Consider the following 15,980-nt stretch of genomic DNA (forward strand, 5'->3'; position numbering starts at 1 on the left):
GGTGTGTGTTGATGATCTATATACGGTATATATACGACTTGTGTCTGTCTGTGTGTGTGTGTGTGTGTCCGCGATGCACGGCCAAAGTTCTCGGTGGATCTTTTTCAAATTTGGAGACCGTACTCAGCTACACCCCGGACACAACCTCATCGATGAGATATTTCAACACGTGCTCTCAGCGCGCAGCGCTGAACCGATTTTGGTTTTTCTCTGGATCCATTCCCAGTAACTCTTCCTTATCTTCTCCAGTGTTTTCAGCCGCGTTTATCTCCCTTCCTCCGTGCGGTGCGCCGGCGCAGCCGGGTATTCGGTTCGACTTCTTCCCGGCGCAGCCGTACCCGGCGAAGCGGGTATTCATCTAGTATTCAATACAACAATACTGATACATGAACAGCCTTAATATGATTCATTTTCCACTGCTGATATGTTGAAGTCACTGAGACAAACTTTGTTCTCGAAGTTCTTTGTGAATTCCTCGGGATACATTTGACGCCATCATTCACATCTTTTCAAACTTTGTTTGGCTTTTGATGTCAGCGGTTTCTCTTCGAAAGAGAGGGTCATAAAGAGACGTATTCGGTTTGTTTGTTTTTATCAATATTGTATGTCTTTAATTCTGCTTGATTAATGCATGAAGATTAAAATTGTGTAATTATAGAATTACATACATGTAATCTAAGTAGGATAAAGGAGAATTAAAGAGCAGTGTTGGACAAGTGTCAGTTTTTAACTGTCAGTGCCTGCACACTAATGCTGACTAAAAAAAATAACAAAGAAAAAAGACAAATTGTGGTAACCAGTGTATGGACATGAATCAGTTTTGAAGTTGAGAACAGTAGTTTTGAGGTGGATGTATGGATGGATGGTTACTTTAATCATTGAGGCCATAGCCCCATAATGCCATATATAGTTTTGAGGTGGTGTGCACAAGAAAGAGCCTAACTCAGTGGGAACAAAGCGCTTGGTTGTATTGGTTTAAAAAAAAAAAATTAAACATGCGGTGTGTTTGAGATTTTAACCAATCTGAACCAGTGCTTGGGTCCCAACCAGTTAGGAACTTTCTGTTGCCCACCACCCCAGAACTATTGTTTCAATTTCAAAATCGACACGCTCTGAATTCAAGTCCATAAAGTGGTTACCATGAATACGTAGGTTCTTTTTAGGTCAGCGCAGGGACACAGTTAAACTGATCCTCTCTTCTTTGCCCAACTTAGAATACATGTAGTTCTATTACTGTATTTTAATTTTTACTCGGTTAACACTAATCCAGCAGAATTAACACAATAACCATTAGAATATTGTCTCAGCTGAACCGGAGCACACATTGATGTTTTGTAATTTCGTTTCCACAGATTGACAATGGAAACCCTCCATACCTAAAATGGATTGCTGATGTGACCATGGGAGGAAAACAGAAGTGACCAAGATGTTTTTTTCCAGTGCTAGCTTTACTTTTCATGGCTTACAACTTCATCTGCAAATTAATTTCTCCCTCTAAATGCTTGAGTTAGAGACTTACCGTGGCATTGATATAGGAGTGTTATTTGTCTTTATTACCTGTGTGTATGTATGAATTGAAAGAGAAATTGTTCTTTGTGTGCAAAAATGTTTGGGATAAACTATGCCATTTCCGCTTACAGCAGTTAAATGAGATTTGTTTGCGAGTGACACCACAGCCTTTTCCTTTTAACATTTCACAGTTTCTTGGTCTCTCTCTCTTATTATATATTTTAATGTGCGTCTGTCTTTATGTGTTGTATAAAGGACAGGTTGGAAGAATAGGCTTTGCCTAAAACCTTTATCCTTTTGTAATAAAGTTCTGAGTCTGAGTCTCTCTATCACAGTCTCTCTTTCTCATAATACCTGCCTCTTGAAGTACCATCCAGCCGTCCCCTGTACAGAAACACTCATTTTTACACCCCTCTTCCCACAAACACATTCTAAAAAACACACTCTCTTCTGTTTCTTTGAAGAAAAATCTGTGCAAAACACAGATGAATCCTTTCTCTGGTTCAAGAGAAAGAGAAGTGGACAAGAACCATGCACTCATGTGCATTCCACTGTACATGTAATATCACCAAATTCACAAACACACACGCAACCTTTCAGAATATTGATTTACAGTCACAGAATCTCCAACTGGTGTTCTTACAGAACATTTTGTTTATTTCTGTGGCGGAGGGAGAGCAATTTCAAAACAGCATCACTCAAGTATCCCATGAATATGCTGAATTAACAAGTACAAACTGTTGTAAATTCAGGATTAAAAATCTTACAGCATTTACTTAAAACCATAAGGCAAAGCAATGAGCAGTTAAGCCTCACACTTCTAACTATAAACACGTCTGTATTTAGATTGAAACACATTCTGACTGACCATAACTCACACAAATAAAACTGTCTGTTCACATAATAAGGCTTTTTACACACAAATCCGAGTCTGCATTCATTACCAAGCTCAGTGATAATATCACAATAAGCATAACAATGTAATATCAACATAGAAGACAAAAAGTAACGGAAACATCATGGACACACAAGTTCATGCATCTTCACAATTTCTCATTCACACAAATTCTCTTCTTTATATTCACACACCTCCTCTTCAAATACTGAGGAAATCCCTGTACAGGGCAACTTTCCTCGTTCTATGCATACCTCATGGTATCCCCGAGTACGCAGTACTAGGGTCCAGCAGACTTTAATTGTGTGTCTGTCTGTCTCGACTTAACAGCTTATTGCTGGGAAACTACTGGGCGCAGTTCGTTCAAAAGTTGATACACTAACTTGATAATAGGTCCGATTGATCGTATTAAAACTTCATAATGTTACCTGGGACCTAAATGCCCCAAAAAACACAAAAGTTCTTGACGGTTGGACGAATTCAATCGGAGCGACAGCCAGCCATTGAGCTGATAGAACAGCGAAACACGTCACCTAGTGATGAGAAAAGCGTGATTTCCAAGCCAGCCAGCGGGTGGGGATTATTTTGGTCTCGGTGAGACTGAAAGAGAGAGAGTCGTCTGCTGCAGATCTGTCGTCTGCTGCAGGATCTGTCGTTTGCGCGCGGTGTGTGTGTGTGTGTGTTCATTTTGTGCACATGTGTTAGTGTTACTGTTTGTGTGTGTATGTGTGTGTGTTTGTGTGTGTGTGTGTATGTGTGTGTGCACTTCGCGTGCTGGGCGATCTAATTTTAGCACCCTAGGCATTTGAGTTCACTGGGAAAATTGTCAGAGTTAGTGGCTTGGTGGCCAAAGTGATCCGGGTTCGATTCCCGGCATGGGCGGTCTATTTTTTTATTTTACTTTATTTTTTTTAAATTCTTGTTTACTATTGTTTATTATGAACGTTTTAATGTTTTATTTTACCAATAATTTGTTTAAATGTGAAAAAAAAAAAAAATATTTTTATTTTTTTTGGAATCCAAGTGATCCGGGTGGAAAGCGATTCGTCTATGGCCAAAGTGATCCGGGTTCGATTCCCGGTATGGGCGGTCTATTTTTTTAATTTTTTTTTTTTTTAATTCTTGTTTACTATTGTTTATTATGAACATTTTAATGTTTTATTTTACTCTAATAATTTTTTTAATTATGTAAAATAAATAAAAAATAAAATTTTTTTTTTTTAAATCCAAGTGATCCAAGATTTTAATGTTTTATTTTACCCTAATAATTTTTTTTAATTGTGTAAAATAAATAAATATTTTTTTTTTAAATCACTTGGATTTAAGAAAAAAATTTTTTAATTTATTTTACCTAATTAAAAATATTCGATTCCCGGCATGGGCGGTCTATTTTTTTCTTTTTTTTTTAATTCTTGTTTACTATTGTTTATTATGAACGTTTTAATGTTTTATTTTACTCTAATAATTTTTTTAATTGTGTAAAATAAAATTTTTTTTTTTTTTTTTTTTAAAATCCACGTGCACAAGACAAAAACTTTCATACTGGGGGAGCGAGCCAGTCTGAAGCGTACTCGGGTCCAGCGCCAGCGTTTTTTATTCATACCAGGGATTTGTCAATGCTGACATTGTTTTTGTTGTTACCAAGATACTGATGTTTCACACTGTTCAGAAAATGTATTTCTAACTTCATACATTTCAGAAAATGCACTGAAAGTTTACCACAAATACTGGTCATTATCACATCTGTGCTCTATCACTTTTGCACATCACGAAAAGCATCACGCATGGTTTCCTCTGACACACCTTCCAAGGGAGTCTTGGTCACCTTGGACTGCAAAATCTGGAGTTGTAGTGCATTACCGTGAGCTCTGAAATTAAAAGGTTATAAGTCAGACACATCACAAATTAGAAATTCATGCACTCGATTTTGCACCTGAACTCTGAACTAAAAACATACTTTAAAGTCGAAGAAACAAAGGGATGGAAGTGCTCAAAATATAGAGTAAGAGACAGTAACGCGGAACCAACCTCCTTGCACCTGAGAGAATGACCAAGAATTGAAATGAACAAGCAATTAACACGTATTTCTCAAAATTTAGCTTCAGCATAATTTTTGTTTTAAGGGGACAAAACGTTAATCTAATTTCAAGTACATGTAAGTACAATAAGCTGCACGAAAGTTTTGAGCATAAGCAATCTTTACCCCATGTACCAGATGTGACGGCCTTATTTTTCAGAAAGATGAGAGAATGTGACAAGTTGAAAACCATGTTACACCTAATGTACATACAGTTATCTCCCTTTACCTATAGGGAGGAGTGTCATTGAAGCAGTTGTCAAAAAAACACCACACACAAAATTAACATAATACTAAAACAAGAAGAGCAAACGCTCGATCGAGTCACTTTCGCAGTTCTGAATATTATATGAGGCATCAGATGGACAGGAAGAAATTGCTATTCACAACACAATGAGTCACGTTCACATAAAATTTGAGCCCGGTCACTTTTATAGTTTCCGAGAAAAGCCCAACGTTAAGTTGTGTGTTGCCGAACAGAAAAGGCTAGTTATCTCCCTTGTTTTTCTGATAACGTTCGTAAAAGGCTACAGATGTAAATACTTTGATGTAAAGAATAATCCTACAAAGTTTCAATCACATCCGATGAACTTTGTCAAAGATATAAAATGTCTAATTTTTCCTTTGACGCTGACCTGTGACCTTGAAAAAGGTCAAAGGTCAACGAAACCATCGTTAAAGTGTAGAGGTCATTGGAGGTCACGACTAAACAAAATATGAGCCCGATCGCTTTGATAGTTTCCGAGAAAAGTCCAACGTTAAGGTGGTGTCTACGGACGGCCGGCCGGCCGGACAGACTAACACTGACCGATTACATAGAGTCACTTTTTCTCAAGTGACTCAAAAATATAAGATGAACTTACTTTGCATTGGCTCTGGCTTTGACGAGATTGGAGTGATACTTCTTATCCTTTTCATCCAGCACGTTTTTATGCATCTGTGTTGATTTACTGCAAGAGAACACAAACAAGTCCAATAATCTTACTGTCTTTGTGATCTAAGGTAGTCCATGTACCAAACATTATCAGGGATGGAAGCTGAAAGTTATCGCAAAACCTGGTCTTGAGATTGAGATGACCCTGACATTTAAAGTTTTATTCAAAACTAGCATTTTTGGTACCTCAGGACATCTGTCAGGAAATAATTGTTTAAATTAGTAACTCCTGGTTTCTGGTCAGAATTTTCATTCCTGCATTAGGCATTGCACAAGGCTAAACTGCTCCGTCCATACGATGTCAATGTAGATGCACGGTACATATTAGAAAATGTCCTCTCTATCTGTCTCACACATACCGTAAACTACTTTGTAAACGTCCCCCACCTCCCTTGTGCACCAATTTTGATCAAAGAAGGGGGTGGGCGTTTACTGGGTACTGTTACCCTGTGCAGGGTCAGTTCTTCGTGAAAAACGGAATTGATCAGTTGGAATAATAATTGTTGATAGGAATATAGGATATGTTTTTTAAAGGCACAGTAAGCCTCCCGTAAACCATCACAGATACGGTCAGGCTTTTACACACAGTACAAACACCCTTTCATTTAAACACTCACCGATTGAGAACATCCTAGGTGCCCTCCGTAAAGAGCGAACAATTTTCAAAGAATTTATTTTTGCGTGGTTTATCTTACCCCTGAGCCATCGTGAACCCGTGTGATCCAGTTTCCCTTTTTCACAATGCAGTCGTCAGTTAGCCTTATTTGAATGCGACTCGATGTGAGCTTATTTACAATAGCACGTTTTTATGCACGAAACAAACGGCTGTGGTTCACAAGAACTCTAGCGATGGCTTTTGACTGTTGAGAGGAACGGCGATATGCACTGACTGATAAACCGTCGTCTGCTAAGACCATTGCGTGACCCTGCTTCCGGGCTTTTCTTTTTTCAAACTTTCACAACTTCGAATTGCACTGATCTTGTCTTGATGAAAAAAGAATTCTTTTATGATTAAAGAATGTTTGTGTAACAAGCTAGATTTTAAAAGTTAGGTCTAGCGCAAAAACGCACCACGGTCCAAAAACATTCTGATAATCATCGATCCACGGCTGTCGCCAGTTTAAGGGAAGTAACTCATTTTTGACCTGAGTTCAGGATGGGTCCAAAAAGTGTTCGAGACAATCTGCAAAATTAATTCTTTAACAAGAAGGGCAAAGCCCATACGACTCACATGCTTGACCTTGACCTTTACATGACCTTGACCTTCAGGGTCAAGGTCAAATAACTAAACCTAGCAATGACATCATACACTAAGAACTGCTTTACACATTTTTCCTACCAAAATACATGTGACGGTCATCCAAGGTCATGCAACACAAAGCTGTTAATTCAAGACATAGGAAGTACAATGGTGCTTATTGGCTCTTTCTACCATGAGATGTGGTCACTTTTAGTGGTTCGCTACCTTATTTTGGTCACATTTCATAAGGGTCAAAGTGACCTTGACCTTGATCATATGTGACCAAATGTGTCTCATGATGAAAGCATAACATGTGCCCCACATAATTTTTAAGTTTGAAACAGTTATCTTCCATAGTTCAGGGTCAAGGTCACTTCAAAATATGTATACAATCCAACTTTGAAGAGCTCCTGTGACCTTGACCTTGAAGCAAGGTAAACCAAACTGGTATCAAAAGATGGGGCTTACTTTGCCCTATATATCATATATAGGTGAGGTATTGAATCTCAAAAACTTCAGAGAAAATGGGAAAAATGTGAAAAATAGCTGTTTTTTAGACAACATTTATGGCCCCTGCGACCTTGACCTTGAAGCAAGGTCAAGATGCTATGTATGTTTTTTGGGGCCTTGTCATCATACACTATCTTGCCAAATTTGGTACTGATAGACTGAATAGTGTCCAAGAAATATCCAACGTTAAAGTTTTCCGGACGGACGTCCGGACGGACGGGGGGGATGGACGGACGGACGACTCGGGTGAGTACATAGACTCACTTTTGCTTCGCATGTGAGTCAAAAATTGCTCGCTCTTTACGTAGGGCACCTAGGATGTTCCCGTTTGGTGAGCGTTCAAATGGAAGGGTGTTTGTACTGTGTGTAAAAGCCTGACAGTATCTGTGATGGTTTACGGGAGGCTTACTGTCCGGGCGTGATTTCCGGGATATTCATAACAGCCGTCCAGCACCAAAACGAGGCGCCATTGTTCTTCAGGGCCAAGTCCACGAAAATAAATTCTTTGAAAATGTCTCACGCTCGACAGAAAGCAGCCAGGATGTTCCCGTTCGGTGAGCATTTAAATGGAAGTATGCTTGTACTGTATGTAGACGCTCGGGGAGCTCTGTGATGGTTTACGGGAGGCTTACTGTGCCTTTAACCTTTGCCGGATGCCGCTTTTGACTACACACGCCCGACGATGCGGGTTTGTCTGAACCCATACATTTGAAAGAGGGTTTTTACCGTTTATTTCTCCAACGACGATGCGGGTTTGTCTGAACCCATACATTTGAAAGAGGGTTTTTACCGTTTATTTCTCTAACGACGGGGTGGGTTCAGGGAAACCCACAGCGCTACATCAGTGGGTGCATCAAGTTTCTCCCTTCACCGACTTCTTGCAGGGGAGGGAGAGGGGGAGGGAGAGACTGAGAGAGACTGAGAGACTAAGAAAGAGAGAGAGAGAGACTAAGAAAGAGAGAGACTAAGAAAGAGAGAGAGAAAGAGAGAGAGAGACTAAGAAAGAGAGAGAGAGAGACTAAGAAAGAGAGAGAGAGACTAAGAAAGAGAGAGAGAGAGAGAGACTAAGAAAGAGAGAGAGAGACTAAGAAAGAGAGAGAGAGAGAGAGACTAAGAAAGAGAGAGAGAGAGAGACTAAGAAAGAGAGAGAGAGAGACTAAGAAAGAGAGAGAGAGACTAAGAAAGAGAGAGAGAGAGACTAAGAAAGAAAGAGAGAGAGAGACTAAGAAAGAGAGAGAGAGAGACTAAGAAAGAGAGAGAGACTAAGAAAGAGAGAGAGAGAGAGACTAAGAGAGAGAGAGAGAGAGACTAAGAAAGAGAGAGAGAGAGACTAAGAAAGAGAGAGAGAGACTAAAAAGAGAGAGAGAGAGAGACTAAGAAAGAGAGAGAGAGAGACTAAGAAAGAGAGAGACTAAGAAAGAGAGAGAGAGAGAGACTAAGAAAGAGAGAGAGAGAGACTAAGAAAGAGAGAGAGAGAGAGACTAAGAAAGAGAGAGAGAGAGACTAAGAAAGAGAAAGAGAGAGAGACTAAGAAAGAGAGAGAGAGAGTAAGAAAGAGAGAGAGAGAGAGACTAAGAGAGAGAGAGGGAGAGAGAGACTAAGAAAGAGAGAGACTAAGAAAGAGAGAGAGACTAAGAAAGAGAGAGAGAGAGACTAAAAAGAGAGAGAGAGACTAAGAAAGAGAGAGAGAGAAAGACTAAGAAAGAGAGAGAGAGAGACTAAGAAAGAGAGAGAGAGAGACTAAGAAAGAGAGAGAGAGAGACTAAGAAAGAGAGAGAGAGAGACTAAGAAAGAGAGAGAGAGAGAGACTAAGAAGGAGAGAGAGAGACTAAGAAAGAGACAGAGAGAGAGACTAAGAGAGAGAGACAGAGAGAGAGAGACAGAGAGAGCGAGAGACAGAGAGAGAGAGACAGAGACAGACAGTCAGATAGACGGATAGACAGATAGACAGATAGACAGACAGACAGACAGACAGAGCAACTGACAACAGACATAGAGATACGGACAGACAGACAGAGAGACAGACAGTCTCTTGGAGACAAACAGGCAGACAGACACTGTTCCGCCGCTTTGGTAATTATGGGTGTAGCAGAACCCGCGCCGTCGGCAGAGGGATAGTTACAATCACTACTACTCTTTAAAAGTATGGGTTTGTGTGAACCCGCGCCATCGGTAGTGTTTATGTAAATTATCATAATCAATTAATTTTAATGTTTTGTCATGTACACACTAAAAATTTGCAGACAGAGAGCAAATTAGGTGTGTGAGAGATACTTAAAATTTCAAAACGATACCTTTAATGGTTCCAGAGTTACAATGATTTTAGTGTGTCTCTGGGTACAGGTGAACCCAGGAAGCACGGCAAAGGTTAATTTCCAAAAATGTCTACCCTCTTTTTCTGTGACACACAGGCATTTGAGTGTGTGCAAGTGCCTTGCCAGAATGGAACCTGGAAACTAATACGCCAGTCACACATCACTATGTCCTTACCACGACCATGCCAATCAAGCAGATCTGAAAAAGTTATCAAATCGGGGCATATCGCCGTCCAAATCCAGCACATGGCAAATTATAAAAAAAACTACATCACGACTGAACTGCGCCACGACCCTTCTACATCAGGCATGGGAATGGCTGAATAAAAAGTCAGCTGAAAACAGGAGAGGGACCCAAAAACAGGGGGGTCCGGGGGTCCTCCCCCGGAAATAAAAAGTTTAAATATCAAAATCTACGCTATCTGAGGGGTATTTGGGACAAAGTTTAGCATTTAATTTCACATAAATATGCAGGTGTTTTAGCTGCAACTTTAAGTTTTAAAAATACTGAACAAAGGATTGTGCATACTTTATGACTTTCTTGCAAACATTCACTGACTGCTCTCACTCTCAATCATACTTGTCAAACCCACGAGGAAACATGTGATAGGATCCAGCTCATCTTTAACTTTCTCTTATTCCAGGTATTGAATCAAAGGGAATGAATAATACAATGATAAAAAAACCACTTTTTGTTAGTAGATGCTCGCTGGGGGCAATGAAACCACAATTGCTGTACACAATTTCTCTGTCACAAAGGGTGCATCTTGCTTGACCGGGCGTGTCGACTTTTCGTATGTGTTCACAGATCCGCTCTTGCTTGTCACCAACTTTAACCTCTTTGGAAACCCAATCCCATTTCCACTGGTTAACCACACCTTTTTCGTCATAATTGTGTCCGCGTCGAACAATATTCGATACCGAAGACATGAAGTTTTCTTTCAAATCGAACACAAGAGACGCGTTCTTTCTTTATTTGGTGTTTAACGTCGTTTTCAACCGTTCAAGGTTATATCGCGACGGGGAAAGGGGGTAGATGGGATAGAGCTACCTGTTAATTGTTTCTTGTTCACAAAAGCACTTATAAAAAAATTGCTCCAGGGGCTTGCAACGTAGTACAATATATGACCTTACTGGGAGAATGCAAGTTTCCAGTACAAAGGACTTAACATTTCTTACATACTGCTTGACTAAAATCTTTACAAACATTGACTATATTCTATACAAGAAACACTTAACAAGGGTAAAAGGAGAAACAGAATCCGTTAGTCGCCTCTTACGACATGCTGGGGAGCATCGGGTAAATTCTTCCCCCTAACCCGCGGGGGGCAGACGCGTCTTTGTCTCGGACAAGTAAACCACATGCAGCGGATGTTGCGCGAACGTCTGTTTCATATAACGTGGGACAGCCAAGACTACAAAAGCTGAAGTCAACCGTCAGTTCCGGATAGTGGCTTGTGCCATTTGAAGACACCCGACCGTTTGAGAATAAAAACCTCATATATATATATACGATTTTTGAGGGATTTTTTTTTCCCGCTGAATTTTTTTTTCCCCCGCTGAAACTCCTCACGAAAACCGCTCAAATTAGCGGATCCGCGGACCATTCCCATGCCTGCTACATATTCTGTTTACAACCCCTGTACATTTACCTCCATTTTAAGATCTGATTTTCTCAGATTTTGTCTTGGTCTTTAAAGAGGGGTTCCACTGTACTAAAAAAACACATACCTGATTGCAAAATAGTGGAGCAGAGCGCCAGCAGTCATCAGGGCAAAGCAGCCCAGCACTATGTCCATGTTGGACATTTTCTTCAAGTTTTTGATGCCATAGTAGGGCCTGTCCTCATATTCTTTGTCCTTCGACTGATCACGCATGTGGAATAGCGTCTCGTCCCAAAACTTCTGCTGATCTCCCTGGTACCTGAAAGAAAATCAAAATTACCATTCTCAATTTCTAAAGGTATCATCTCTCTTGTGAGAAATAGTGTTGACAATTAAAGAGTATCCTTTCACTGGGACACATACCGACAATCTACAGAATGACTGCGTCCTGTGCAGAGTTGGAATTTCTGCTGCAGAATTCATTTTGTGAAACCTATTCTAACCTGTGAAATGAATTCAAGATTTAAAAAAAAAAAGCCGGAGCAGGTGATATTTGGCTGTTGATTTTTGGTATGTGTCAATGTATTATTGTAGTTCAATTACTTTATGCGTCAGAAAGCACTGTCCATCAGCTTTAATCAAGCTCACCAAATTCTGATAACTACAGAAATAACCAAGAACTTTTCCAAAGAAGATTATTTGTAATTCAACTTGTTGCAACATTTTTCTTACAGTCTGAAAGCAAAACTGAACATATATTTCACAAAATATCCCAGTGATCATACTAGCCCTATTCAAGAACACTATTCCTTTACAAATAAAAATCCTGGTTCCCACAACAATCAAAACTTGACTAAATGTAAAAACAGTCATTGTGTTAGGGCTGCTGTTCCAACCAAGTCCAAACACAGTGGTTACATTACATGTGTCCAAAAGTCAGCAGTCAAATAAAATTTTGACCGTATGTATTACTCGTTGCCGATTTCATTTCTGGTATTTTGAGATTTTTACCAGTAAATTACAGAAAATTTTCCAGTGAACACAATTCCTGTCAAGTACAGTAGTATGTATGATCGATTGCCAAATTTATTTTTCAATTTCAGTATTTTCAGATTTTTACTGGTAAAATACAACAAATTTTCACTAATAAAATACAGCAAATTTTCACTGGTAAAATACAGCAAATTTTCACTGGTAAAATACAACACATTTCTGGTTAATGTGATCCCTATATTCATCGTTTCAACACTACTTACTGCTGTCCAGCGTTACTGCCAGGCCAGGGCGAGGAGCCATGTACATGAGACGTGGAGGCGTTGCGAGCATGCCACTGCATCTGGAGACGTACGGCCAGGTTGAGGTCATACTCTCGCCTCGCGATTGGTTTGCTGAGAACAGTGTAGGCTTCGTTCAGGTTCACAAACTTGTCATGGTTCTTCGGGTCTTGGCTATTGATGTCTGGATGGAGCTGAAAGAAAAAGACAAAAATGTGATCAATTGCTGGAGCTAAACCTGATACATGTACATAACAGATCTATGCATGATTACAGTAGTCCCTGCCAGGGCCGGATCCCATGGCAATCTTTTTTCAGGAATCAGTATGCTTAGTTATTCATTTGATAACTTTGAGTCTTATTTAAATGCAGTGAGTTTAAAAACTAAGTATAATAATGGTAAGCCGGGAGACAATGGAGGGGGGAGGGGGGATGGTATCCTTGTCATGAAAGGTCACCTGCAGCGGAGGGTCAGATTTATAATGGCACAAGTTTTCCAGTTCGATCATTGGTACCTACAGACCCAGTATGGCCGACAGCTAGATTTTGTATAGAAAAGCATTATATCAATCGCACAGGCCAGTCAGTAAACGTTGACATTCTTCTTATTGTTTTCTCCTCTTAGAAAAATAAAAATAAAAACTAAATTTGACAAACACATAGAGTACCTGCTCTTTCCAGGTTTTACACCTTTACAATTGTTTAAACCTTTACTTTCCCACGACAAACAATCCCTGCAGCCTATGACTTCATCTCTAATCCCACCAACACTTCACTCGATGACACTGACAGTAACTTGTCTATCTACCTTTAGTTGACAATAACTGCATAAGCAATATCCACAGAAGGACATCTAATACACTTTCTATGAAAAACAACAACGTATGTTGCAATCATAAGCATTTGAAATTTTAGGGTACTGAAAAATACAAATCTTACTTGTTTTGACAATGACAGGAAAGCATGTCTGATATCAGCTTGTGATGCAGACTTATGAAGGCCCAGGGTGTCATAGTGACTTTGAGATGCATACCTAGAGAAAAGAAAAGAACGTTCAAAAATGAAACATTACAATGAGTGTATAAAAAAACTAGGAAAAATCTATCACATGTACGGTTGAAACTGTCCATAACGACCATCCAAGAAACAGACCAAACGTGGTTGTTCAAGAAAGAATAAGCTTAGGAAAAAGATTTGCTACCAAATTTTCTGTAGTGTATGTTCTATTTGGTGTGCACTTTTATTTTTCTCAGTCCAAATTAAAACGCTGTAAACTGTGCATGAGGTGGTGTAATGCAAATAACTTTGATGCCCTCTTTGACCCGCTGAATTAAATTCTTTTGAGTCATTTTCAGATTGTTATATGCCAATGGCGCACTACATAACCGAACCCTGTACATGTGGTTACGGAATTACTATTACTAGTATTAGTCTCGTAGAACTGGAAATGAATTACATATTAAAAGAAGATTCATTCAGTGTCATGATAAAACTTACACAGAACTTATTCTCGAAATTGCTGGCAAACTTACCGTAGACCAACAGCTAGCAGGCAAGACCGACAGTGCGGACAGGCAAGTCGACCAGAGGCAAGAGCCTGGGCCAGCAATGGGCCCAACATCCTTTCTCTCTAGGATTTGCTCTGATCTGTGATAGTCACCCTGTCTTGTATGCTCTCATCATCCTGGAAGACAAAAAGAACATACATGTATGTATGGTTGCTTACAGAATAAAACTGGCTAAACTGCGAACATATTAAGTTTAAAAATCAATGCACTGCGCGAGCGTTTGACCATATATTCAGCCCACAGTTACTTTCGTGTTTGCCACAAATTTATAGCATTCAAGTTGGTTCATGTGAGCAGTTTCTTAATCTTAGCCTTGAGAAAGAGAAGTGAAAAAGTTAAAAAAGAATATTAGAGTTTTTTTTTATTAAGACTAAGAGTAACACTCGCTCTCTTTTCAGACTCTGTTGCTCAGACTTTCTGCTCAGACTTTCTGTTCTGTTCCATGTGTGCGATGTGTAAGTGAGACATGGATGTGTTCATGACTGAATGCGTAAGCACAATGCAAGGAACGGCCAGAAAGGTATGTGGGAGGTGTGTTTATAACCTGCCCTGTTATATAGTGCTATATGTCTTATGTAAAAACAATGTCCTGTTTGTATTATTGTTATGTACCACGCCTGAATTTCTCTATGAGATAATAAAGTATTCTTATTCTTACTCTTATTCTTCATAACCTCTGTAAATTTACCCTTATTTAAGACTCCCTCCTTTTTAAGACATGATTTTCTCAGATTTTGGGGGTCTTAAAAGGGGGGTTCCACTGCTTGTGTAAGTATATAATATTAATAACATCGGCAACAGACCTTTTCAGTATCTGAGCAACTCTTGCGAGATATCCGCGAGAAACACTCTTTGTTATGCTTTGAACGTCACAAGAACTTCGGAGCTTGCGCGAGATAGCTCAGCTGTACCACATGCTTTGCTAATGCTATGCTTTGACGTTTTTAAGAGCATAATTGCGACTGCGAGAGCTTGGAATGTACCGATAGGGTCTATTATTACAATTACACCCAGGTGGCTACTCGCACACAACAACTACAAGTAATTCACAGTGACTGCTTCATGTGTGTGATAGATCACTGTGAGGAGAGTGAGGAGAGTCGGCGACTGTGGGTGGAAAACTGTCAGTGTTAAGTACTGTTATAGCAGAAGCAGCGAAAATGTTAAATCAAATTATGCCTTTAATTTTAAAGTTTAATTGAAGTTGCAAGTAAAAAAGCATGGGCACAATTCAACATTTCAGGTTAGCTCTGCCTACAAACAGAAACAAAAGTTACCGAAGAAGCTGAAAGTTTACCTGTCTTGGTCACGTTTTCCAGCTCTAGAGTAACACTAGTCACTAGCACTCGGTAACCCCTAGCACTTGCAGCTCAGTGTCTCTTGTCTAAAGTTATTATAATTATTTCTTTACTAGTTTAGAATGCCAAGTGTAATCCATGTTTCGCGTCTACTCATCTATTCTCCGCTCCAAATTACAGCGCAGCTATCAAGTTTGAAAAAGATACAGTAACCGTTAATTTGCAACATGTTATAATAATGGAGACTCACTCTGTTTTTTTACACCTAGCTGGTGTTTTGTTGATGTTCTTCGTCAAAGTCGAGTTAGATAATCATTCTAACCTCCCTTGCCAGTTTGACTTCCGGTGGTGAAATAAGCACTTCCGGGTCAAATGTTTGTAGTGTGTTTTTCTTTTTTGGGCTGTTTTGTTGTTGTTGTTATTTTGAATGGGTAACCTGTTGTTGTTGGGTGGGGTTGATTTTTTTTTTAATATACAATCATCATTATTTTCCAGACCGTATTAACCGTTATCAGTGTTCTATTTCAATTTGTCTTTTCATTTCTCAAAACTGGCTAAACATGTCAGTGTCACTAACGAAATAAATATGTGAACAGAAAAGCAAATTACCGAGTGAATTAATAATCAAAATAAACTCTCTCCTTTTTTTAATTCAATTAATTATTGCATTTCGCGGCCGGTTATGGCCCCTGAGGCTGAGATTGACCGCGGCCGGTGTGACGTTTTCATCTTTCGCCGTGCCAGTTGATATTTCGC

At 39.5% G+C, this 15,980-nt stretch overlaps 2 protein-coding genes across 5 annotated transcripts in view; one reads left to right on the forward strand and one right to left on the reverse strand.

Annotated features, from left to right (window-relative positions):
• Positions 1 to 1,632, forward strand: part of LOC138952138 (protein CutA homolog) — a 33,711-nt gene extending 32,079 nt beyond the window's left edge. For all 4 annotated transcript variants that reach the window (XR_011451308.1, XR_011451309.1, XM_070323733.1 and 1 more), the window contains one exon: positions 1,353 to 1,632. Coding sequence is in view for 2 of the 4 variants with exons in the window: in XM_070323733.1 (XP_070179834.1) it covers positions 1,353 to 1,421 (69 nt within the window). In the remaining 2 variants the exon portion in view is untranslated. The remainder of the gene's footprint in view (positions 1 to 1,352) is intronic.
• A 502-nt stretch (positions 1,633 to 2,134) lies between these two features.
• Positions 2,135 to 15,588, reverse strand: LOC138952137 (dnaJ homolog subfamily C member 4-like). Its single transcript, XM_070323730.1, has 7 exons — positions 15,475 to 15,588; positions 13,891 to 14,042; positions 13,298 to 13,391; positions 12,341 to 12,552; positions 11,212 to 11,403; positions 5,345 to 5,431; positions 2,135 to 4,272 (listed from the first exon to the last, which is right to left on the reverse strand). Exons 2-7 carry the CDS (start codon positions 13,977 to 13,979, stop codon positions 4,158 to 4,160), a joined length of 789 nt encoding a protein of 262 aa, XP_070179831.1. The 5' UTR covers positions 13,980 to 14,042; positions 15,475 to 15,588; the 3' UTR covers positions 2,135 to 4,157.
• Between the last annotated feature and the right edge of the window lie 392 nt (positions 15,589 to 15,980).

The sequence above is a fragment of the Littorina saxatilis genome, linkage group LG17, assembly GCF_037325665.1.
Source record: "Littorina saxatilis isolate snail1 linkage group LG17, US_GU_Lsax_2.0, whole genome shotgun sequence".
In the NCBI taxonomy this organism is placed as follows: Eukaryota; Metazoa; Mollusca; class Gastropoda; order Littorinimorpha; family Littorinidae; genus Littorina; species Littorina saxatilis.